Source organism: Stegostoma tigrinum, chromosome 5 (assembly GCF_030684315.1).
Source record: "Stegostoma tigrinum isolate sSteTig4 chromosome 5, sSteTig4.hap1, whole genome shotgun sequence".
Taxonomy (NCBI): domain Eukaryota; kingdom Metazoa; phylum Chordata; class Chondrichthyes; order Orectolobiformes; family Stegostomatidae; genus Stegostoma; species Stegostoma tigrinum.
The window spans coordinates 23,598,092-23,621,962 of record NC_081358.1 but is presented as its reverse complement, the minus strand read 5'-3'; the positions used below and the strand labels follow the sequence as shown (position 1 = coordinate 23,621,962).

General features: G+C 40.1%; 1 protein-coding gene across 1 annotated transcript in view; it reads left to right on the top strand.

Annotated features, from left to right (window-relative positions):
- LOC125452104 (uncharacterized) overlaps positions 1-23,871 on the top strand; it is a 462,089-nt gene that overhangs the window by 303,267 nt on the left and 134,951 nt on the right. The window contains exons 21-22 of the mRNA XM_048530109.2: positions 14,831-14,998; positions 17,313-17,468. Of these exons, the coding sequence (XP_048386066.2) occupies positions 14,831-14,998; positions 17,313-17,468 (324 nt within the window). The remainder of the gene's footprint in view (positions 1-14,830; positions 14,999-17,312; positions 17,469-23,871) is intronic.

Here is a 23,871-nt window from a genome sequence, read left to right as displayed (position 1 = left end):
GATATTCACTCTCCAATCTCAAGGTAAGTATCCTCCAAGGTGGCCTTTGAAATACACAATAATGCAGAACTGCTGAGTAGAAACTGTAAGCCAAGTTCAGTATTCAGATCTCAGATTCATATCGCACTACATGTGACCCCACCGCACTTCTGTATCAGTAAAATTTGTCTTGTTTTGACACTCTCAACTTGATAAATTGTTATGATTGCTCTACCTTAATTAATTTGTAGAATTTGGATTACATATTACTTTGGTTAGACCCTTAGCATGTGACTCTTCTGCCTATCACTTTATTCCATTCATCTGGTTTTTCTCAAGAACCACCTTATTTTAAATGTGTTTGTGATTATCACTTAAACTGATTTAGTTGGATTATAGGTCATTCCTTTGTTATTCAGTCGTTGACACTTTACTCATGCCATCTGACAGTTTTGATCACTTATAGAAACTTATTATTCAATACCCCACTCAAACCGTTTGTATGATCTTTTGATTTCTCTGAAATTGATCTCCCTGCCTATAAATCCTGTTTTCGAGTGCTCTTCTCCGTTACTTCAACTGATGAAGAGGCTACTCTCCAAAAGCTTGTGATATCAATAAACCCGTTGGACTATAACCTGGTGTTCTGTGACTTCTAAATTAGAATTAGTTGGTTAAGACAGATCAATACATAATTGGAAAAACTGTGTAGGAGGGCGGGCTTCAAATTCCTGGGACATGGAGACTGGCTTTGTGTGAAATGGCATATTTACGATCCCAGTGGATTACATCTGGACAAAGACAGGACTGGGTTCTTTGCGGGGAGCTTTTCTGGTGCTTTTTGGAGGTCTTAAACTAACTCTGCAGGGTGGACAAAATATTAGACAATAAATCCAGGGTTCATAAAATTTTGGGAGAGACAGATAGCACTTGAATAGAAAACAGCATGTTAATAGCTGGAACCAGAGTAATGGAGAAAGTAAGCCTTTCTAAATCTGGAATACATTGGATGTCTATGAATGCAAGTAGTAAAGCAAGTAAGGTTGGTGCATGTGGTGGCTGCGTGTGAAACTATGATGCTGTTGCAATAACATTGATCTGGTTAAAAGACAGACAGGACTGAATGTTCGACATTCCTGGTTACAGGCCGGGCATGAAAGGAAGAAATGGAGGAGGAGAGGCTCTATTATTTAAGGAGAGTTCTGCATTGGTGGAGAAAGAGGGGTTTAAGAGGTTTCAAAGACAGAATCAAGTTGACTAGCCCTAAGGAAGAAGAAGGAGGCAAATACGAAGTTCAGTGTAGTCTACAGATCAACAACTAATGGGAAGGACGTAGAGGGACAAATTTGCAAGAAAATTATAGAAAAGCATGAGCATTATAGAGAATTTAAAATTGGGGACTCTATTATAGATTGGCATAATAATCATCTCAAGGGCAGAGAGAGACAAGTTTTTGTAGATTTTGTACAAGAGAATTCCTACAGTGGTATGTGTTCAATGCAACAAGAAAGGAGACAGTGCTAGATCTGGGAATTGTGAACAAGGTAGGGCCAAGTAGCACAGTTGTTTGTGGAAGAATATGTACTGAACAACAAATATTATATCATGAGGTTTATGATGATGGTGAAAATGGATATTGGTTAATCCAGAGTTAGGAAAATTAACTGATGGGGAATTGACCAACGGGGCATGAACAGAACTGGGTGAAACACACTGGAGCCAAAGGTTGATGGGAAAATTTGCAGCTGAATAATGGGCTACTTTCAATACACAGATCCTTTGGATACAGCCAAGGTATATTCCTTCAAAATGGAAAGGTGAAGCAAACAAAGTCAATAATTCCCAGATGAAAAAGAGGATAGAGATTAAAATAAAGGAGAAAAAGTGTGCTTATGACATATCTTAAGTAAAAAACACAGTAGAGAACAATATGTTGCCTCCCTGGTGCCAGGGTCAGGGATGTCACTGAATAGCTGCAGGGCATTCTGAGGGGTGAAGGCAAGCAGGTAGAGATTGTGGTACACATTTGTACGAGCAACATAGGTAGAAAACAGGAGGAAGTCCTACAAGTAGAATTTAGGGATCTAGGAAGTAGGTTAAAGAAAAGAACCCAAGAGGTAATAATCTCTAGATTACTTACGGTGCCACATGCCAGTGAGTATAACAATAGGAGGTTAGTCCAAAGTAATGCATGGCTGGAGAGGTGATGCAAGAGGGAGGGCTTTAGAATCCTGGAGCATTGGGATTGTGTTTTGGGGTGATGGAACCAATGCAAGGCAAGTGATTTGCACTTGAACTGGATGGGACCAGTATCCGTATTGGGAGGTTTCTTAGTACTCTTGGGGTGGGGTTAAACTAATTTGGCAGAGCAGTGGGATCCAGAGAGAAGGTACAGCAGACAGAGATGAATGAGCAAAATTAAAAGAAATTGCAAGGTCGTCAGGAAGGCAGTTAAGGCACAAGGTTTGGCAAGGTTGGATGGTTTTTATGTCAATGCAAGGTGCCTGATGAATAAAGCAGATGAGTTGAGGGCACAGATTAAACATGGGGTATGATGTCATTGCTGTCACTGAGACTAGATTGAAAGAGGGTCACGATTGGCAGCTCAGTAATACATGATAGAACATCGTCAGGCAAGACAGAGAAGGTGGTAAAAGAGGAGGGGATATCACAATATAGATCAGGGAACAATTTAAGTAGTATGAAGGATGATATTTTTGATTGCTCCTTTTTGACTTTTGAGTTCTACCCACGTGGCTTCATTTAAGGAGGTAGCACACTACTTTGGAGTGTACAATAGGCCTCCTAACAGTCTAAAAAAAAATAGAAAAGCTGATATGTAGGCAAAATTCAGAGAAGTATGAAAGTAACACGGTTGTGATGGTACAAGATTTCAACTTCCTCAACATTAACTGCGGTACTCATAGTGTGAAAGGTTTAGAGGCAGCTGAATTTTTAAAGAAAATTCAGGAGAGCTTTTTAAGCCAGAATGTAGAAGGCCCTACAATGGATAGGGTACTCCTGGATTTAATTTTAGGTATTGAAGCTGTGCAAGTGTTTGAAATATCAGTGGGAGAGCATTTTGTGAACAGCGATCTCTTAAGCTCAAGATTATTTTGGAAAAAGTTAAGGATTGGCTTAAAATCAAAATTGGAGGAAGGCAATCAAAACGATAATGCATTGTTTAGCCAGAGTGGTGTGGGAACTGATACTTTTAGGCAAATCTGTGTCAGAGCAATGGGATGCATTCAAATGTAAATAGAAAGAATACAGGGCCAACATATTCCAGTAACATACAGGAAGATGGTTGTGGTTGTTGGAGGTCACATGCAATGCAACTGGTCAAACCACTCAATGTAAAGCAAAACACACTTTATTTTTCCATTACGATTAAAATTCAGTCAAAATAAAAAAAAACAAATTGACTTATTTGAAACTAAATTGAAATGCTTAACAAAGTAATAGATATATTATCTATTACTTATTAACTGTCCCAATATAGTAACATTCCATAAACTCACCCCTGGCAAAGACAAATTCAGTAAAAAAAATTGTCTCACATGCAATTATAGTCAGAGTCATACAGCATGGAAACAGACTCTTTAGACCAACCAGCCCAACCTGACAATGTTCCCAAAATAAACTCGTTCCATCTGCCTGTGCCTGGTCCAAACGCCTTCAAATTTCCCTATTCATGAGCTTATCCAAGTGTCTTTTAAATTAGATTCCCTACGGTGTGGAAACAGGCCCTTCGGCCCAACAAGTCCACACTGCCCATTGAAGCATCCCACCCAGACCCATCCCCCTATAGGCCACACACCCCTGAACAATGTTGTGACCGTACCTGAATCCACCACTTTCTCATGCAATACATTCCACACATGAACCAGCCTCTGTGTAAAAAGTTGCCCCTCATTTACTTCTTAAATCTTTCTGCTCTCACCTTAAAAAGATGATCCCTAGTTTTGAACTCGTCTACCCTAGGGTAAAGACCCTTGCTATTCACCTTATCTATGCCAGCCATGATTTTATAATCCTCAAAAAGGTCACCCCTCAACCTTCTATGCTGCAGTTAAAAAAAAATCCCAGCCTTTCCATTCTATTTTTATATCTCAGACCCTCCATTGCTGGCAACATTCTGGTAAATCTTTTCTGATTTTTTCCAATTTAATAATAACTTTACAAACTTGAAAGCAGAATACAGGGTTAACAAAAAGATTCTTGGCACTGTGAAGGAGCAGAGGGATTTTGGGGTTTGTGACCGCAGTTCCCTGAAAGCTGCCACCCACGTGATGGAGTTGTTAAGAAGGTGTATGCTGTGTTAGCTTTCACTAATAGAGGGATTGAGTTCAAGAGCTGTGAAGTTGTGCTCCTGCTATACAAGCGCATGGTTCGGCCACATCTGGAGTATTGTGTCCAGTTCTGGTTGCCTCATTACAGGAAAGATGTGGAAGCATTGGAAAAGGTGCAGAGGACATTTACCAGGATGTTGCCTGGAATGGAGGGAAGGGCTGACAAATAAAGGTTGAAAGATCTAGAGATTTTCTCTTTCGAACGACGAAGGATGAGAGGTGACTTGATAGAGGTGTACAACATGATCAGAGGTACAGATAGTGGCCGCCAGAGACTTTTTCCTAGGCTGGAGGTAGCTATTATGAGAGGGCATAGTTTTAGTGAGTGGAGTAGATATAGGGGAGATGTCAGAGATAGGTTCTTTACTCAGATAGTGGTAGGGGCGTGGAATGCATTTCCAGAGAGGGTAGTGGAGTCAAGCCTCATTAGGGGCATTTAAGCGGCCATTAGAAAGCCATATGGATGATAGTATAAGGTAGGGGTGGAAGTTGATAAACCTTAGGTTTAGGGTAAAAGTTCGGCACAACATCGTGGGCCAGAAGGCCTGTACTGTGCTGTACTGTTCTATATCCTATGTTCTATGAAAGAGTGAACAGAACTACGCACAATACCCCCAAAGAGATCTCAGCAATGTTATGTACAATCTCAACATGATGTCCCAACTCCAATTCTCATAGGCCTGAGCAACGAAGGCAAGTATGCTAACCATGATCTTAACCACTCACCTACCTGTGATGCAAATTTAAAAGAATTATGAACCTAAACTCTAGCAGCAGAAAGGGAAGCCCAGATTTTAGCTGTAACAAAGAGAGAAATTAGAGCTTCCACGCCTAGCTTCAAAACTGCAACAACTGCTACTGAAGGCAAAACTAAAGAAAAAATTCTGTTTCTGTGGGAGCTTGACCCTACCCATTCAGACTTCTTCTTTTGTACCAACTGTAAAAAAAAATGCCTCTCAAGCAGTTTATTTTATTGTGCTTGGAGCAGACTGCTCATTACCTCTTCTCAAGCTTTCTACATGAAAAAAAGGACAAAATACATCTCTTAAAGTTGTAGTAGCATCACAGAATGCACGGTGTTAAGTGTTCCACCTATGCATACCTTCAGTTTCTGGGGTACAGAGTTGTGAAGTTACCCCTCTATTCCTCTCCAGCCCATTTTTCTCCTCTAAGACTCTCTTAAAACCTACCCTGTGACTAATCTTTTGGTTCACTTATGTAATGGCTTGAGTCCTTTTGAAGTGTTGAGGGTCTTGTCAGCCAGCTGAACAGTCAACGATACACACATTGCCACATCTAGGAAAATCCTGCCAAGCCACATGCCAATCTGACCATGACAAGGTCATCAAAAGCCTTGCCTTTGAATCAAGCCCTGGGGTGAAGGTAGTGCCTTGGACTGCGAATTGTTCAGAATGCTACTAATGAAGTGAGTTCAACCAATAGACTAGTTCATGGGTATCTTGCGATCCTTGATCCATAGTTTTGCCCCTTGAGCTGTATGACCACTTGTCTCTCTAATAGAGAGTGATGTCTCTGATCAGTTGTGGACTATGACTAGTTATTGTTCTTTTGTAACATTGCTAGATTTTATGCAGGACAGTTCTCAATTTTTTAAAAAATGGCGCTAGCTCCTGTACTTGTCTGAAAAGATGCCAACGTTCCTTCAACCTGAGGAGCAACTTTTTCAAGCAGAGGGCGGTGCATGTACAGAACAAGCTGCAAGAGGAAGTAGTGGAGGTAAATCCATTACAACATTTAGAAAGCATCTGGACAAGTACATGAATGGGAAAAGCTTAGAGTGATGTGGACCAAATACTGGCAAATGGGACTAGGTCAATTTGGGATGTCTGGTCAGTGCTAAGATGCTGCTTGGCCTGCTGTGTTCATCCAGCTCCACACTTTGTTGTCTCGGTTCTCCAGCAACTGCAGTTCCCATTATCTCTGATACAATTTGGATTGAACAGTCTGTTTCCATGCTGTATGACTCTGCCTGTGTAACTATCACCCCATTATGTAATTGTATAAAACCAGAGCTTCACATTCCCTTATCGGCCAGTCAGAACATGTCACGATCAGTTAGTCCCTTGGAACTTACTCAGGAATACCACCAATTCCATGGCTGCTGAAATAAATTCTGCCCATTAACTCTCAGTAAGCCCTCAAATATATAGAATAGAATTGAACAAAGTATCATTTATTGTCAATCCTTTGTAATCAAGTACAGATATACAGTGAAACTTTTGTAATGTAACCTCTTATGGATTAATCTTGGGTACAAATACCTCAGTACAGATCTTAGATACAAAAGAGAAATAAAAAAAGAAAAGTAGATGCATTAATTTACAGAAATAAGATATATTGAAAGCATAGTCACCACAGTCATATAGACAAATTACACATAAACATTATATTGCTGTAGCTTAATGCAGGAGCTTCCACATGCGGTCAGACTTCCCGCACTGGACCCCAGCCAAACAACTGTTCTGTTCGGCTCCAAGCCTCCAATCTGCTTCATACCTGCTCTCAGCTGTTCCAAGATAAGTTTTCTCTGGGACTACCTCTCCGTGCTGGCCTGTACTCGAGGACTGCTTCCTCATGCCAGCCTCTACTCCAGAACTACTTCCATTCACTGGCCTCTGCTCCGGGACTGCTTCCCCTCACTGGCCTCTGCTCCAGAACTCAATTGGGCAGCACGGCAGCTCAGTGGTTAGCACTGCATCCTCACAGTGCCAAGGATCCAGGTTCAATTCCAGCATCGGGTGACTGTCTGTGCGGAGTTTGCACATTCTCCCCGTGTTTGTGTGGGTTTCCTCCAGGTGCTCCGGTTTCCTCCCACAGTCCAAAGATGTGCAGGCTAGGTAGATTGGCCGTACTAAATTGCCCATAGTGTTCGGGGGTGTGTGGGTTATAGGGGGATGAGTCTGGGTGGGATGCTGCAAGGGGTGGTATGGACTTGATGGGCCAAAGGGCCTGTTTCCACACTGTAGGGGATCTAATGTAATCTAATTCCCCTCACTGGCCTCCGCCCAGGACTGCTTCCCCTCACTGCCCTCTGTTCTGGGACTCAGTTCCTTTCTCAGGCCCCTGCCTGGGGCTTTGTTAATTTTCTTCCTCATCAGGCTCCTAGAAACTATAACCAATTGGGCCCTTGCCCTTTGTCTTCTGTTGAATTATATTAAATTCCAAATTAAATTATCCATTTCTTCATCATAACATCATTCATCTTATTCACAGTCATTTCAGGATTCATCTTTTCAAATATGTTTCTCTTCACTGAAGGCATACATTAGATCCTTTCATCATTTCCTTTGTTTGCCATTCATATTTGACAATCAATTCCTTTCAATGGTTCCATTTTACTTTCAACAAGGGAGAGGAGGAATCAATGTACTCCATAGTGGTATGATCACTGGACTATTAATCCAGGCATCCAGGTAATGTTCTAGGGGTATGTGTTCAAATCCCATCATGGAAGTCGGTGAAATTTGAATAAAAATTTGGAATTAGGAGCCTAATGATGACTATGAATCCTTTGCTGATTGTCAGGAAAACCCCATGTGGTTCACAAACATAAGGATCTGCCATCCTTACCTGGTCTGTCTGACATGTGACTCCAGACACACAGCAATGTAGTTGACTCTTAGCTGTCCTCTGGACAACTAAGGTTGGGCAATAAATGCTGGCCCAGCCAGCAATGCTATCATCCAGTGAATGAATTTTGAAAACAAACTCCTTTAACTGATGTGCTTGTAATTTTCTTATGATGTCTTTGGAATTTTCTCTCTAATAATTTTATTTTCTGCTAACTTCTTTATTCATCCATGATATTCCTATCAATTGTTTCCTCAATTTAGAATAGAATATGTTTATTATGTTTCCTTGTAATTTTGTTTTAAATAAGAACAACTCTGTGCCAGTGATAATGGGAAATGCAGATGCTGGAGTATCCTAGATAACAAAGTGTGAAGCTGGATGAACACTGTGTCACTTTTTTTCTTTGACTGCAGTTTTCTTTGAGTTCAGTTAGCTCTTTCTAAGGCCTGCAGTAATCCAACTGGTAGTTATCACTTTTTAATTTTTCATTTTCTGTTTCAGTTTAGATCTTAAGTCATAGCCATTACTCCCACATTCTTCACTCATGTTTAGCTCAACTCTCAGAGTAAGCAATACCTCTACCTTTGTAAACCTACAAATATGTTTGAAATGAAGGAGTTGAACACATAGTTCAGACATTCTGCTCTCTTATCCCCATTTATCTACTCACTGTATAAATCATTAAATGGGTATAGATAGAGTGTACAGGAAGGTCCTGTCCTCTTCACTCTTGAGGGATTTAGAAAAAATAGCTAGAAAGAAACTGTGATAACAAAGTGTGGAGCTGGTTGAACACAGCAGGCCAAGCAGCATCTCAAGAGCACATAAGCTGACATTTCAGGCCTAGACCGTTCATCAGAGAGGGTGCTTGGCCTGCTGTGTTCATCCAGCTCCACACTTTGTTATCTTGGATTCTCCAGCATCTGCAGTTCCCATTATCACTGATAGAAAGGAACTGTTCCTGCCCAGAAGAGGATTGAGAGCCAGGGGACACAGATTTAACATTTTTGAGAAGAATTGTAGCTCAGTTTGTGAATGAAGTTGTAGACATGCTCACGACGCCAGGGGTTGCAAACATTTCATCACTGTGCTAGGTAACATCAACAGTGCGCCTCCAGTGAAGCACTGGTGTTCTGTCCAGTTTGTTATTTATATGCCTGAGTTTGTTGGGGTATTTGGTACCACTTGTGCTTCTGTTTCTCAGTGATTTGTACACGGGCTCTAATTCAATGTGTTTGTTGATGGAGTTCCAGTTGGAATACCAGGCTCCAGGAATTCCCTGGCATGTTGTTTGGCTAGTGCAACACTACATAGGCCAAACCGGAAGATAACTGACAGTACGGATACACGTACACCAACAAGTCACCAAGAGCCACGACCAATTCTCACCTGTCTCACTACTCATGGACAAACAGGGTTACAAATTCAACCGAGACAACACATCCATAATTGCACTAATCAAACAGAGATATGCCAGGGAATTCCTGGAGGCCTGGTATTCTACCCGGAATTCCATCAGCAAATGGATTGAAATAGACCATGTGTATAAACTACTGAGAAACAGAACTGGAAGTGGTACCAAATACCCAAACAAACTGAAACATATAAATAACAAGTGGGGCAGAACATCATGCTTCACTGGAGGCACATTGATGATGTCACCTAGTAGGATGGCAAAGCATTGGCAACCAAACCCATCAGCTCAGCAAGCATGCCTACAACCTCACAGATTTAACATGTTTTGCAAAAAGGTGCAAATGCGAAATGAGAAAAGCTTTCTCGTACAAAGAGTGTATCAGAGATAATAGGATTTCTGATGAAGGTTCTAGGCCCGAAACATCTGCTTTTGTGCTCCTAAGATGCTGCTTGTCCTGCTGTATTCATCCAGCTCTACACTTCGTTATCTCATACAAAGAGTGGTCTGGTTTTGGAATGCATTATCTGGAAGTGTTCTTGAGGCAGGTTCAACTAAGACATTTGAGAGGCTATTCGGTGATTATTGGATCAAAAGCGATATCCAGAGTAACAGGGAAAAGGCAGGAGATAGGCATCCTGCCTAAGTGCTCAGAAAGCCAGTATAAATGTAATGAATGGCCTCTTGCACTCTAAAAATGTTCTGGATATTGCTTTTGAAAGGTCCGTAATCAGGGGTACAGCAACAGGATAAGAAGTAGGATATTTAGAAGAGTTTTGAGGGGCATCTGTTCTATTTAAGAGGATGGTGGGTATCTGGAGATTACTATCTGAAATCCAGTGGCAGAAAACCTCATAATATTTAAAATTTACTGAATATGCACTTGAACTGACTTAATTGAAACATCTAAGATCCTGAGAGGATTGGACTGGGTGCATGTGAAAAGGATGTTTCTTCTAGTGGGAGAATCTAGAACTAGGAGTCACAGATCAAAAATAAAGGGTTACCCATTTAAGACAAATGAGGATTTTTGATCTCTGATGATTATGAGCCTTTGGAATTTGCTTCCTAAAAATTATATTGGATGCAGAATCTTAAAATATTTTAAGGCAGAGGTATCATGATTCTTGATTACCAAGGGGTTCAAAAATTAATGGAGGTATGCAGCAATATAGATTTGAGGTTAATACCAGAACAACTAAGAAATTGTTATATGGCAGAGCAGATTCAAAGGGTTGAGTAGCCTTGCTCCTTGCTTGTATGTTCAAAGTGCCAACAGGCTATGGATTAAGAGACGGAAAATGGGACGTGGTTTAATTATAACTTGTTAGCCAGTACAAACACATGAGTCATGTAGTCTCCTTCTGAGCTGTAAATTTCTATTTTTCTGTGAATAAGTAAAATCTTCCCAAATAATAATTTTGTTGTTGCTACTTTTCTCTGACTTGAATATTGGAATATACAGTAAAATTTCACAATTGCTAATGATACCAAACTGTAAGGTATGGCAAATAGTCGACATGATATCCATCAGATAAAAAAAAACATAGATAGGCTAGTAGAATGGCCAAATAAGTTGCAGATGGAATTTGAAACAGAGGTGTGAGGTGATTATTTTGACAGAAATCAACCAACATTTGGATAGTCAAGGTCTAATTAGGGTCAGTTAGCATAGATTTGTGTGCGGGAAATCAAGTCTGACAAATCTTTTAGAGTTTTTTGAAGAGGTACTAAAAGGACGGTGAGGGTGGGGCAGTGGATGTTGTCTATATGGATTTTAGGAAGGCCTTTGACAGCTAGTTCTAATTGCCTGAATTTGGACCATATCCCTCTAAACACTTCCCACCCATATACCTATCCAAATGCATGGCAGGCTAGTCATGAAGGTTGGTTTGCATGAGATTCAGGAAGAACAAGCTAAATGGGTTCAAAATTGGCTTGATGGTAGAAAGCAGAAGGTGATGGTTGAAGGTTATTTCTCAGATGGGAGCCTGAGACTAGTGGTGTGCCACAGGGGTCAGTGCTGGGACCTTTGTTGTTTGTTATTTACATAAATGATCTGGATGTGAATGTACAAGCCATGATTAGTCAGTTTGCAGATGACACAAAATTAGGCAGTATCAGTGATAGTGAGGAAGGTTATCAAAAATTACAGAGGGATCTTGATCAGATGTGGGAGTGGGCTGAGGATTAGCAAATGCAATTCCATACGGATAAGTCTGAGGTGTGGCCCTTTGGAAAGTCAAACCAAGGTAGAACTTATACAGTAAATGGTAAGGACCTGAGGAGTGTCGTGGAACAGAGGGACCTAGGAATACAAGTACTTAGCACATTGAAAGTAGCATCACAGGTGGACAGGATGATGAAGAAGGTATTTAGCATGCTGGCCCTCATTGGTCGAGGCATTAAGTATGGAAGTTGGGACGTCATGTTATAGTTGTATAAGTCATTGGTGAGGCCGCACTTGGAGAATTATGTACATTTTGGCCACCGTGTTGTGTGAAGGACACAGGTTAAACTGGAAAGTGTGCAAAAAACAGTTGCATGAATGTTGCCAGGACTAGTAGGCCTAGTTATAGGGAGAGGTTGGCCAGGATAGGGCTTTATTCTTTGGAACATAGGAGAAAGAGGGGTGACCTTATTGACGGTATAAAACCATGTGGGACATAGATAGATGAATGCATGTAGTCTTTTTCCCAGAGATGGGGAATTGAAAACTCGAAGGCATAGGTTTGAGGTGAGGGGAAAGATTTAAAAAGGATCTGAGGGGCAACTTCTTCACACAGAGAGTGGTGTGTATATGGAACGGGTTGTCAGAGAAAGTGGTTGAGGCAGGTAGAGTAGTAACATTTAAAAAGCATTTGGATAGGTACATGGATGGGAAGGGTTTAGAGGGATACAGACCAAATGCAAGCAGTGGAACTAGCTGAGTGAGCACCATAAGCAACATGGACCAGTTTTGGTCTATGATTCTATGACTCTAAATGATCGGGAGTGTGCTTCAAGTGTATTGGACACATGCCATGATTGACGTGAAGGGTTGGCATTTTCTAAATGCCAATGTTTTGCATGACGGCTGCCTGCAGCTGGTGCACGTAGATTGTGCCCTTGGATCCTACAGAGCAAGCAACAAGCTGAAGTTACATTTGAAGTTCAACACATTTGTTAAATTGACAGGCTGTATGTTACAAACGCATGTTTAACCTTTAACAGTTATCACTCTTAATTGGCAACTCAGCACTGCGAAGCAAGAAACTCATCACACAGCTTGCAAAAGCATAAAAGATGAAGCAAAATGCTCCTGACATTGAAATATTCCTTGCCGGACTTCTTATCTGGTTCTTACTCAAATCACACCATATTCCATGTTGCTTCGATTCCAACAAGAATCTGCCCAATCACTGAAATCTGACCGCAGCTTCCCTCTTCTATGACCTTCCCATAACCAAAAGATCTACCCAATTTCAGATTAAGTGAGGAGTCTATCTAGTGGAAGCTCAATCATTTTGAAGGGGCCATCAAGGGTGCTCAATCTAGGGTTGCAACCCCTCCCACTCTTGCAGCTCCCCTCTGGGAACAGCATTCTTTTCCCTCCATCAAGCCCCACTCCCACACTATTCAGATATCAGACACTCTCTTACCTCAAATTACATCTGATTAATCAGTCTGTGCAACCCAATTTGCAAAATGCATGTGACAATCCAAACCTAATTAATTAAGATTAAATAAATGAATTGCCAATGTTCATGAATGAGATCATGATAATCTTTTTATTGGCTCTATGATGTATGATGTTGTAAATATATTAGTTCACAAATTTATTCTCAAGGGCCAATATACTTGTCAACATTTGCAGATTTCTACCAAATTGTCAGTTTTGCTATTTTTTAAATTTTATGCTCAAAACATTAAAAATTAAATCACAAAATTGCCCCTCAAATGTTTCTCAATTAATAGAATGCATGCATTGATTTTTTTTTATCCTTCTGGGAGACTAACAATAAGTTGAACTGGGAACTACTTTGTAGAGGTAGGGGCTGGATTTTAAAGTTAGTGGAACCATTACCACAGCAAGATCTCATTAGGGGCATTTATGCCTGTCCACCTACATACAGGGAGGAAAAAGAGGCATATGTGTTCACATACTCACTGCGAGATCTGTACATTACTTGTTAAACTGTTTACACAACTCACCCGTTGGGACCAAGAAAAGTCCAAAGCACAGTATTGCTCATGTTAACTGATGTGTGGAACTTAGGCATAGTTTTGTCTTAGTTTGTCTATTTGTTCAGTTTTTCAGCACTGAAGGGAAATCAAATGATGCTGACCACAAATGCTCCTGTACTGTGATATTGCATTCAATGTTAAGTAATAACAATGATGCCAGTTGATACCCTCTTGAGATGTCAAATTATAGTAAAGTGATTGCCTTTCACTGCAATTGACATCAACTTATAACTGAAAGATTATATTTCAATCAAAATTAGATCAAGTAATGCCTGAATAATATTTTTATAAAATAATGAACAAAAGCTGTCAGAAGTGAATGATATAAAAATAGTCAAAAATTTGTAGTAATGTTATGCTCCTACAGGTGATGAGGTAGGAGGCAGATAGGACCTTTTACTGGGGAGGGGAGAAGCTGTACCTGATCTCTGCCACTTTCCCACCTCCATTGGAATTAAGTTTGGGGGGCAGAAGTCAAATTTCATAGTCAAATTTCCTGCCCCATCATCAATTGCAACCCTTAAAACGCCAATGAATTTCGCAGAACTTAGCCTATCAAAATCCAATCTCCCAAATGCAAAGGGAATGTGGCTGTTTTTTGATTCATTGAGTAGGTGCACTTGATAAAAGGCACTTGGTGCCTGAAAAAGGGCATAGGCATTGGCCACAGACAGCCAGTTCCAAGCCCAGCTTCTGATACACCATCCTCCATTTCATCCCCTCATCTCATGTTGCTCACTCTTAGATACTTCTCCACCCACAGTTCACTCATATGACTCCTAGATCTTTGGACTCAGGGTTGCCCTTCCAGCAGCAGCAATACCAGACTCCTATGTGGCAGTGCCAGCTTGTGACTAACTGGCAATTGCTAGCAGGCAGGACTTCCACCCCAGAAATCTAAGTCCAGAGGAAAGCTCACTAGTGTCCTTGGAACTCCCCAGTTGACAGAAGTCCAACCAGGCTTCTGTTATTCAGTGTACTCCTGATCTCTTGCTGTCTATACAGCTGGCAGTAAGACCCACATCACCAACAGAACGTTCCACCTGAATTTTTTCTCCCAAACGGCATCAAAATTTGCTTAGACTGCATGCACATTTCCAGTAACAGTTACATAATTTCCTACTTCCAATTGTCAGTTTACTTTTAAAGTTTTGTCATTCAAGATAACTTGTGGGTGGCTTTCAAACACATCTCTGAAATGTAAATTATTTATGTAAGTTAATTATTTTTCATGTTCTAATAGCGTTGTTACTTACATTTGTAGTTTCAACAGCAAGACGATTTAGTAAGGACTTTACGGGATGAGCTTAATGAGGAACAGAGCCAGTATCAGAAGCAACAAAGGCACCTGGTTAAATTAAAGCACCACACATCTGAATTAGAAACTGAAGTGGATAATCTCAAAATTAATCAAAAAAGTGAAATGCAGATGGTAAATGAACTTTCACTTTTAATAAGTAGTTATGCTGTGCCATTGTTCACAAGTGATCTTTGACTGGTGTTGGAAATCAGGAGTGTGAGAGTTAATAACTCTTTTGTTGTTCAGTTCTGTAATGATTTAAAGTGATACCTGAATTTATGATCATATTTTGTTTCATTTAGTATAAGTAACACTTGGTACATACTAATATCTGAGCAATAGTATCAAAGTGCAACGGTATTACTGTTTATATCATGATCCACGCCATGTAACATATAATATCCCTACAATCTCCATGCTCAGAACACATTTTCTTACACTCTTAGTACATAGAAACATTTATAGAGACTGATTTATCCTAATAATTATCTTGCAGTTATCTGAACAATTCAATTTCAAAAGATGCCTGCACCCATCAAAGCAGATCAGGACCTCTGAATTGTTGATGGCACACACTCAGACGCTTGATAGCTCAAAAAATCATTCTAAGGCTAAACTTGACTGAAGCAAGAAAAATACGATGGGCTTGGTACTCGGGTAATTTGTCTCGATGCAAACTAAATATAGGTCAGGATTCTACAAATCTTTGCCTTTGAGTTTCCACATAATAGGCACATTGCTAAATTTCTGATGTACTTTATTTATTGATCATTTGGTTCCCCATAAGCATTTGGGGTTAATAAAACACTTTGTAAATGAAGGCCCAGTTCAGAGTGTTCCATCATGTCACCCGACAGTCAATGGTAACCTGAATGTTTCACAATTGGGGTAAAAACTTATCATCTTATTACAACTAGCAATGAAACTAATTTACAATCATTAGCCATGGTATTTAGGTTCCTTTATTTAACAAGGAAACCCAAAGTAGGGATTTCCGAATGCTTTTGCGCAGGAATGGAGGAGTGGATTAAGAATGAAACATTGAATGTAAGAGCAGTGACAACAGATGTAGTGGGTGAGTTCTCAAAAAATCTAAGTGAAGCAATATATTTCCTGCTTTCTGGGAGCAGCAAAACCTAGAGGCCGAAGTAGGTGCACATGTTCCTGTCCCTAAGGACAGGTCCAGAGGTATGCGTGACATAGAAGTTCAGACAGAGGCTGGTTTAAACAGCAATAAATGTTTTGTAAATATTTACCATACTGCAAGCCCATAAAAGGAGCAGATGTTGAGCTGATGATAGAGATTTGTTGGGTTAACAGTGCATCTGTAAGACTACACCAAACTTATTGAATATTGTGCTCAAGGAAGAAACTTAAACCATCCACCCCTGAATGTTTCTCAAATTGGAGTGGATCTTTTTGCTGTTGGATGAGATTTGGTTTTCAGAATGGGACTCTTTCCTGTCAGGCATCCAGAATTAGAATTGTGTTTTTTCGGGTCAGGTTTACCATGATTAGATGTAGACTAAATTTCCCAAACTCATCCTTCAACTGTATATGCCAGCCTTAGCTATTTCTATGCACCTGTGTGACTTCTTCACATTTCTCTCCACAAATAAGGAGAAGCTGACAAGCTGGGACTTTTCTCACTGGAGAATGGGAGGTTGAGGGGTGACTTTTCGAGGTTTATAAAATCATGAGGGTGTGCAGATAAGGTGAATAGCAAAGGCCTTTTCCCTAAGGTGGGGAAGTTCAAAAGTGGGGATCTATTTTTAAAATGGAGAGAACTGCGGATGCTGTTAATCAGAAAGAAAATTAGAAATTGCTGGAAAAGCTCAGCAGGTCTTGCAGCATCTGTGAAGACAAATCAGTGACTCTTCCTCACTCGACCTGAAACATTAACTCTGATTTCTTTCCACAGGTGCTGAGCTTTCCCAACAATTTCAGTTTTTGTTTCTGAGCATATTTTTAAGGTAAGAGGAGAAAGAATTAAAAGGGTCCTGAGGGGCAACTTTTTCCCACAGCGGGTGGTTCATTTCTGGAATGAACTGCCGGAGGAAGAAGAAGATGCAGGTACAGTTACAGTGTTTAAAGGACATTTGTACAGGTACATGAAAAAGAACGGTTTAAAGGGATATGGACCAAATGCAGGCAAGTAGGACCTGTTTATTTGGGAACATAGTCGGCAGGGATCAGCTAGATAGAAGGGTCTGTTTCTGTGCTGTATGACTGAATAAATGAGAGCATTGAAATCTTAGACCTTATATGGGTAGAGAAATAGTAAAATAGCATACTGATACAGTATGGTGTTGTGAATCCATGCCTTAACTCTCACTCTCCCATGACTTTTAAAATTAATCATTCCGAGAGAGAATAACAGCCTGTAAAACATGTTAATTCCTAATATATTTTCGTTGCAATAAGTGGAATGCCTTGGTGCTTTCAGATTGAGGACAAGGAAAATCATATATCTGCACTGGAGGAAGAGTTGAAACAGCTGCAAAACAAATATCAGAGTGTCTGTGAGGAGTTGATGAAAGAGAAAAATTTTCAATTCAAGATGACTACAGCTGAGAAAAAGTCAAAAAGCCACCCTGAAGAGGTATACTATCGTTTCATGTTTCATTGGCCACCAGCATTATTGTGACATAAAGAAATAGAACCATCAGGAAGTACACCACTTGAGACAGGCTGAGACCACGTTCCTGGTCGCAGAGATAAATGGGGGTCACAAGGATACTAAACTTGTATACTGACTAATTTATTATAGATTTTCAAGGGTCACCCAACCAGAGTAGATAAAGGGGAACCAGTGGATATGTTGCATTTGGGCTTCCGGAAAGTATTCAGCAAGGTACTGTACAAAAAGTTGAGCCATAAAATAAGAGCCCAAAGTGTTGGAGGTAGTATGTTGGCACAGATAGAGAACTGGCTAATGGGCAGGAAACAGTGAGAAGGAATAAGACATTCTTTTTCAGGTTAGTAACCTATAACTAGTGTGGTAACTTGTGGACACGCATAAGTTCTGGGATCACAGCTGTTTAAATATACATTAATGACTCCGAGGATGGAAGTGAGTATACTGTAGCCCCATTTTCAGATGACACAAAAAAATGGAAAGGTTGTGAGAGGGATACAAATAGTTTACAGAGAGATATTGATAGATTAAGTAGGCAAAAAGTTGACAAATGGAATATAAAATGGGAAAATGTGAAGTTGTTCATTTTGGAAGGGAGATTCAAAAAACAGAATTTTATTTAAGTGGTGAAAAAATGCAGAAAAATGCAACAGAAAGGGACTTGGGATGCTTGTGCATGGAACACAGAGAGCTAACACAGAGGTGCAACAGGTAATCAGTTGAATGGAATGTTGGCCATTATTTCAAGGGGTTGGAAGATAGAATCAAAGAATCCCTATAGTGCAGAAAGAGGCCATTTAGAGCATCACGTCTGCACCAGCTCTTCAAATAGCATCCCACCCAGACCTAGTCCCCTACCTGACCCCCATTACCGCGCATGGCTAATTCATCTAATGTATACATTCCTGTACACTACAGGACCATGTAACATGGCTAATCCACCTAACCTGCACACCTATGGACTGTGGGAGGAAACCAGAGCACCCAGCAGAAACCTATGCAGATGCAGGACAACATAAAAACTCCACACAGTCGCTCAAGGCTGGAATCAAACATGGGTCGCAGGCGCTGTGAAGTGACAGTGCTAATGACAGAGCCACTGTGCTGCCCTGATAAGAGTAGGGAAGTATTACTACAGCAGTACAAGGTGCTGGTGAGACCACATCAGGAGCACTGAGCTGTTTTAGTCCCCTTTTTAAGGAAAGATATCTTTCCATTTGAGGCAGTTCACAGAAGATTCAGTGGGATGATCCCAGGTATGGAGAGATTGTCCTATGTCCAAAGGCTAAACAGGTTGGGATTCTGCTCGCTGGAGTTTAGAAGAATGAGAGGTGATCTAATTGAAATGTGGAAGATTCTAAAGGGCCACGGCAGGGTAAGTGCTCAAAGAATCATTCCCCTCATAGGAGGCTTCGTTCAGAAGACACAGTCTCAGAACAAGGATGCGCCAATTTCAGACTGAGATGAGGAGGAATTTCTTCTCTCACAGAATTGTGTGTCTTTGGAATTCCTTGCCACAGAAAGATTTTGGAGCAGAATTCTTGTGATCTTTAAGGCTGAAATTCATACATTATTGATCTGTACGGGAAACAAGAGTTATAGTGAAAAGGCAGGAAAGTGGATGAGAGGAATCTTTAGATTAGCCATGATCCTATTGAATGGTGGAGGAGGCTCAAGGGGCTGAATGGCCTACTCCTGTTTGCATTTCTTACGTTCTTATGAGGAATGAGAAGTCAGAAGAAAATGGTAAAGTAAGGAGTAATTTAAAAACAGAGAAAAAGAATAAAGATTAGAGTAACAGCCAGAATCTGTGCTTCAGGCATCACAGGTAAAGTCTAAGAAAGGATTAGCCAGCAATGAGACAGCCTGAGTAAGGGTCATTCGGTTAATCTCAGAATAATGTTTTCGTGAAGATCTGTAGCTCAGGTTGTGTTTGGAAATGTTGGTTGGTTTACAGAGCTGACTGGTTTGCATGCAAATATTTTGTCTCCCATCTAGGTGACATAGTCAGTGCAGTCTAGCCTCCATTGAAGCACCATTGTTCTGTCCTGCTCTGAATTTTAATGGCCAGTCTGTCATGGTGGGCTGTCTTGTTTCCAGTTTTGTACCATAGTGGTATGTAGATGGGGTCTATTTCAACATGAAAACTAGTCAGCTCGACCAACCAACCAACAACTTAATCTCAGTACAGATACATTTTCTTATAAAGACAGATTGATTACGGCTTGTGCTCATTGGAGTTTAGAAGCATGAGAAGAGACCTTATTGAAATGTATATATTTAAGGGTCTTGACTTCAGGGGCCAGATGCTGAGAGGTTGCTTCTCCTTATGGAAGTGTCTAGGACCAGAGGGTGTAGTGTCAGAGTGAGGGTTCACCCTTTAAAATTGGAGATGATGAAGAATTTCTTCTCTTAATGGCTGGAGGATGTTGAATTATTTATCACAGAGGCCTGTCAAGGCTGGGTCATTAAGTATACTCAAGGCTGAGATAGACAGATTTTAATCAGTAAGGGATTCAAGGCTTATGGAGAAAAGGCAGGAAGGTGGAGTTGAGGATTATCAGATCATCAGTGATCTCATTGAATGACAGGGCAGACAAGATAGGTCAAATAGCCCAATTCTGTTCCAACATCTAATGGCCTTCTTCTAGTGAACATATTCTTATGTTCACTAATGATGTTTTAAATTGAATGTATGTCTTGCTTACTTCATTGTGTTTCACAGCAATTTTGGAGGCATTCCTTTTATTTCCAAGTCTTTTGTAAACCTTTATTTTTGTGATACTGCACTGAATTCTTCACTGAAGTTTTAAATTATAATACTGGCTTTTCTATAGAAATGTATTGCCTTCCACAGGGCTGTGCTGGGACCCTTCCTGCTTGTGGTGCACATTCATGGTTATAGACTTAAAGAGTAAGGAGTATGATCAAGAAGTTCACTGTTGACACATAAATTGGTAGGGTGGTAGTTAGTGAAGAGGATAGCCATAAACTGCAGAGACGATATTAACGGGCTGGTCAGATGAGCAGGACAGTGACAAATGGAATCCAACCAGAAAATTGTGTGGTACCATACTTGGTGAAAGCTAAACAGGCAAGGGATTACACTATAAATGAGGACCCTGGAAAGCACTGAAGATCAAAGGAATCTTGGTGTATTTATCTACAGATCCCTGAAGTTAGCAGGGCATGTAGATAAGTAGCTAAGAAGGCACATGTGATACTTGCCTTTATTAAGTGTACCTTAGAATAAAAGAGCAGGGAGGTATGCAAGGACTGTATGAAACTCTGGTTAGGTCACAATTGGAACAGTGCAATCTATTCTGATCACCAAGTTATGGGAAAGATGTAATTGCACTGAAGAGGATACAAAGCAGATTTATCTGGATGCTGCCTGGACTAAAGGATCTGAGGTGTGAACAATGAGTGGGTAGACTGGGATTGTTTTCCTTGGAGCAGCAAAGGTTGAGAGGAAACTTGATAGAGTTATATAAGATTGTGAGGAGGAGAGATAAGGTAGATAGGATGGCAATTTCTTTCCATATGTTGAGGGGTCAATAACCAGCGGCATAGATTTAAGGTAAAAAGTATAAGACAAAGAGAACAATTGAGAATTTTTTTCACCTAGGCATCTGGAACTCACTGCCTACAGGAGTGGTTTAAGCAGAAATTCTTCCTTCATTTAATCACATTTAGATATTCCACCTGCATTGCCACAGCCTCCAGGTTATGGAAAATGGGATTAATATAATTAGATAGTTGCTGATTGACATGAACATAATAGACTGAATGGTCTCTTTCTGTGCTGTAACCCACCTTTTTGGAGTGATAAGGTCTTGGTTTTGGGTGTAAAGATCGAAAAAATAAGGAAATCTCCAAGATCACCCACTTCCTAGATAATTTTACATATTCTCCCTTCCAAGCTCTCATTCTTCCAATTTGCAATGCTTCCTTCCTTTCCTGAGCTGGTAAGGAATGAAGCTTGACTTAAAGCTAGAAATTGGCCTCCTCTGGTTGAAAACTAAAAGTATTCCCCCGACTAGGGTAACAAGGTGTAGAGCTGGATGAACACAGCAGACCAAGCAGCATCAGAGGAGCAGGAAAGCTGACGTTTTGGGGCCGAGCCCAAAATGTCAGCTTTCCTGCTCTTCTCTTGCTGCTTGGCCTGCTGTGTTCATCCAGCTCTACACCTTGTTATCTCAGATTCTCCAGCATCTGCAGTTCCTACTACCCCCGACTAGCATGTTGCATTCAATAGTATGAACAAACAACTGCTATTTCCGTTCAGTCTTCCTGAACCGGACAGTGCCTTGTGAAACCTCTCAGTTAATGTGGAAAGTTAGAAATGCCTTCAAATAATAAGACCACACCTACATTTGGTAATTTAGCATTGGCATTCAATGATCTTTGCCATTATCAAACAGACCCAGGCATGAGCTGCTTCCTTGTTTACTTTTAATATATTTAAATTTAGTTACCCTATCCTCTTGGGAGCGCTAAATATCCTAGAGGCATATGTTTTAAGTGCTGTATTTGCATTTAAAAGTCATTATTTTTAGTGAGGCCTGGAAGAATTTGATGACATGGTGTCACTATCTGTCTGTGTGTCATTGTGTCTGTAATTGGTAATGATACCAGCTATAATTGCTCATGCATGCAAATGAAATTCTTTGAAATTTTATCTGGGTATAAATAACGACATTTCAATTTTAGAAAGTTTGCTTTTTGAAATGGATTGATTTTAAAAAATATATCTGGTTTGAGTTAGCATCTAATCTATTCTGAAGTTATTAATAAATGTTGAAACGTGTTTAAAGATGATTTTTTTGTAATATTATAATTAGTCATTTCATTTCGCTAAGCTAATGAGATTTAATTAGCACCACAAATGGCTTGCAGTGTGTGACATCAGTCTGGCAGCTGTAAATTACAACTTATTGGCAATGCTGGTTCCATTATAAACTGACATTGGGTTAACTTGTTGTTATAACATCAGACTTCAGTTTGCTGGGTGCCAAATGTTGAGATCTATTTAATGAAGGTAATGATGCTGGCTAATATCTAAGGAGCAGAACTAAATAAGAAACAACTTAGATTTTTACAGCATTTCTCATGAAATAAGATATGACTAAATATCTGCTTCCCCAGTAGCTCAGTAAATTAATTCAATCGATTGGAAAGCCAAAAGCACAGGGAGACCCCTGCTTCAGTTGCAGTCTGAAAAGTGGGCTTGTCTCATCAACTACAGCAAAGAGAGTTCTATCGTTACCTTTAATAAATGATAATCAATGATGGACCCATCCTTGATTTCTGTAATCGCCATTGCTGGTAGCGGTGTAGCCAGGATTATGCTTAGCTATGATAATCTTAGCAGCAGAATAGCATACCAATAGGCATTGTTATGATTCACATCTGAATAATGGCAGCTTTTAGAAAGACTGAAGATTTGTATTTATACCACAATGAAAAAAGAATACTTGGTGAGAAAGTTTAAAATTAAAAAAAGGAACATACACACAGTTTTTAATTGAAAATGTTAAATTTTAAATTAATTATTCCCCTTCCCAGTGAGGATTTTGAGTTTTTTTTATATCTTCAAGGGCGCAATTGTCATCTGCAGAATAAATCAATGTAATAAAAATCAGATTTGCCAGGTAACCAGAGGCATCCGTTCCACCACTTTACCACCTCTGTATTTGAAAATGAAAAGTCATTCATTTTCTTAATTACAAAAATAACTTCAGTCACCATATTCTCCATTCATTTTACTCCTGGGCTTATCCAATGTCATCCATCTTGGGTCAATGCCAATTGATACTTTTCAGGTGGAGCATGGTTTTGTAATGGAATTGATGTTGGTATCCTTGCTTTTCTGATGCATATTAAGATCTAGATCTTGGTGTGTAGGGGACAATTACTAGGTTTGTGAAGGTTACAAAATTTGGAAACATTTCAAATTGTGATGAAGCTAGTGTAGGACTTCAAAGGACATAGGCCTCCACTAGTGGAGTGTACAGATAGATGGCAGATGAAGTTCAATGCAGAGAAAGGGAAGATGATCCCTTTTGGTAGGAAGAAATGGATAAACAATAAAAAAAGGGACAATTCTAAATGGAGTGCAGGGGCAGAGGAACATGGGTATTTCTGTGCATAAACCATTGCAGGTATCAGGACAGGTAGAGAAAACTGTTAATAAAACATACAGGGTCCTGGGCTTTATAAACTGAGGCATAGAATACAAGAGCAAGGAGATAATGCTGAACTTATACAAGACACTTGTTAGACCTCAGCTGGAATAGTGTATACAGTTCTAGGTGTCATACTGTGGGAACAGGGCAAACATATTCATGAGAGTTCAGAAGAGATT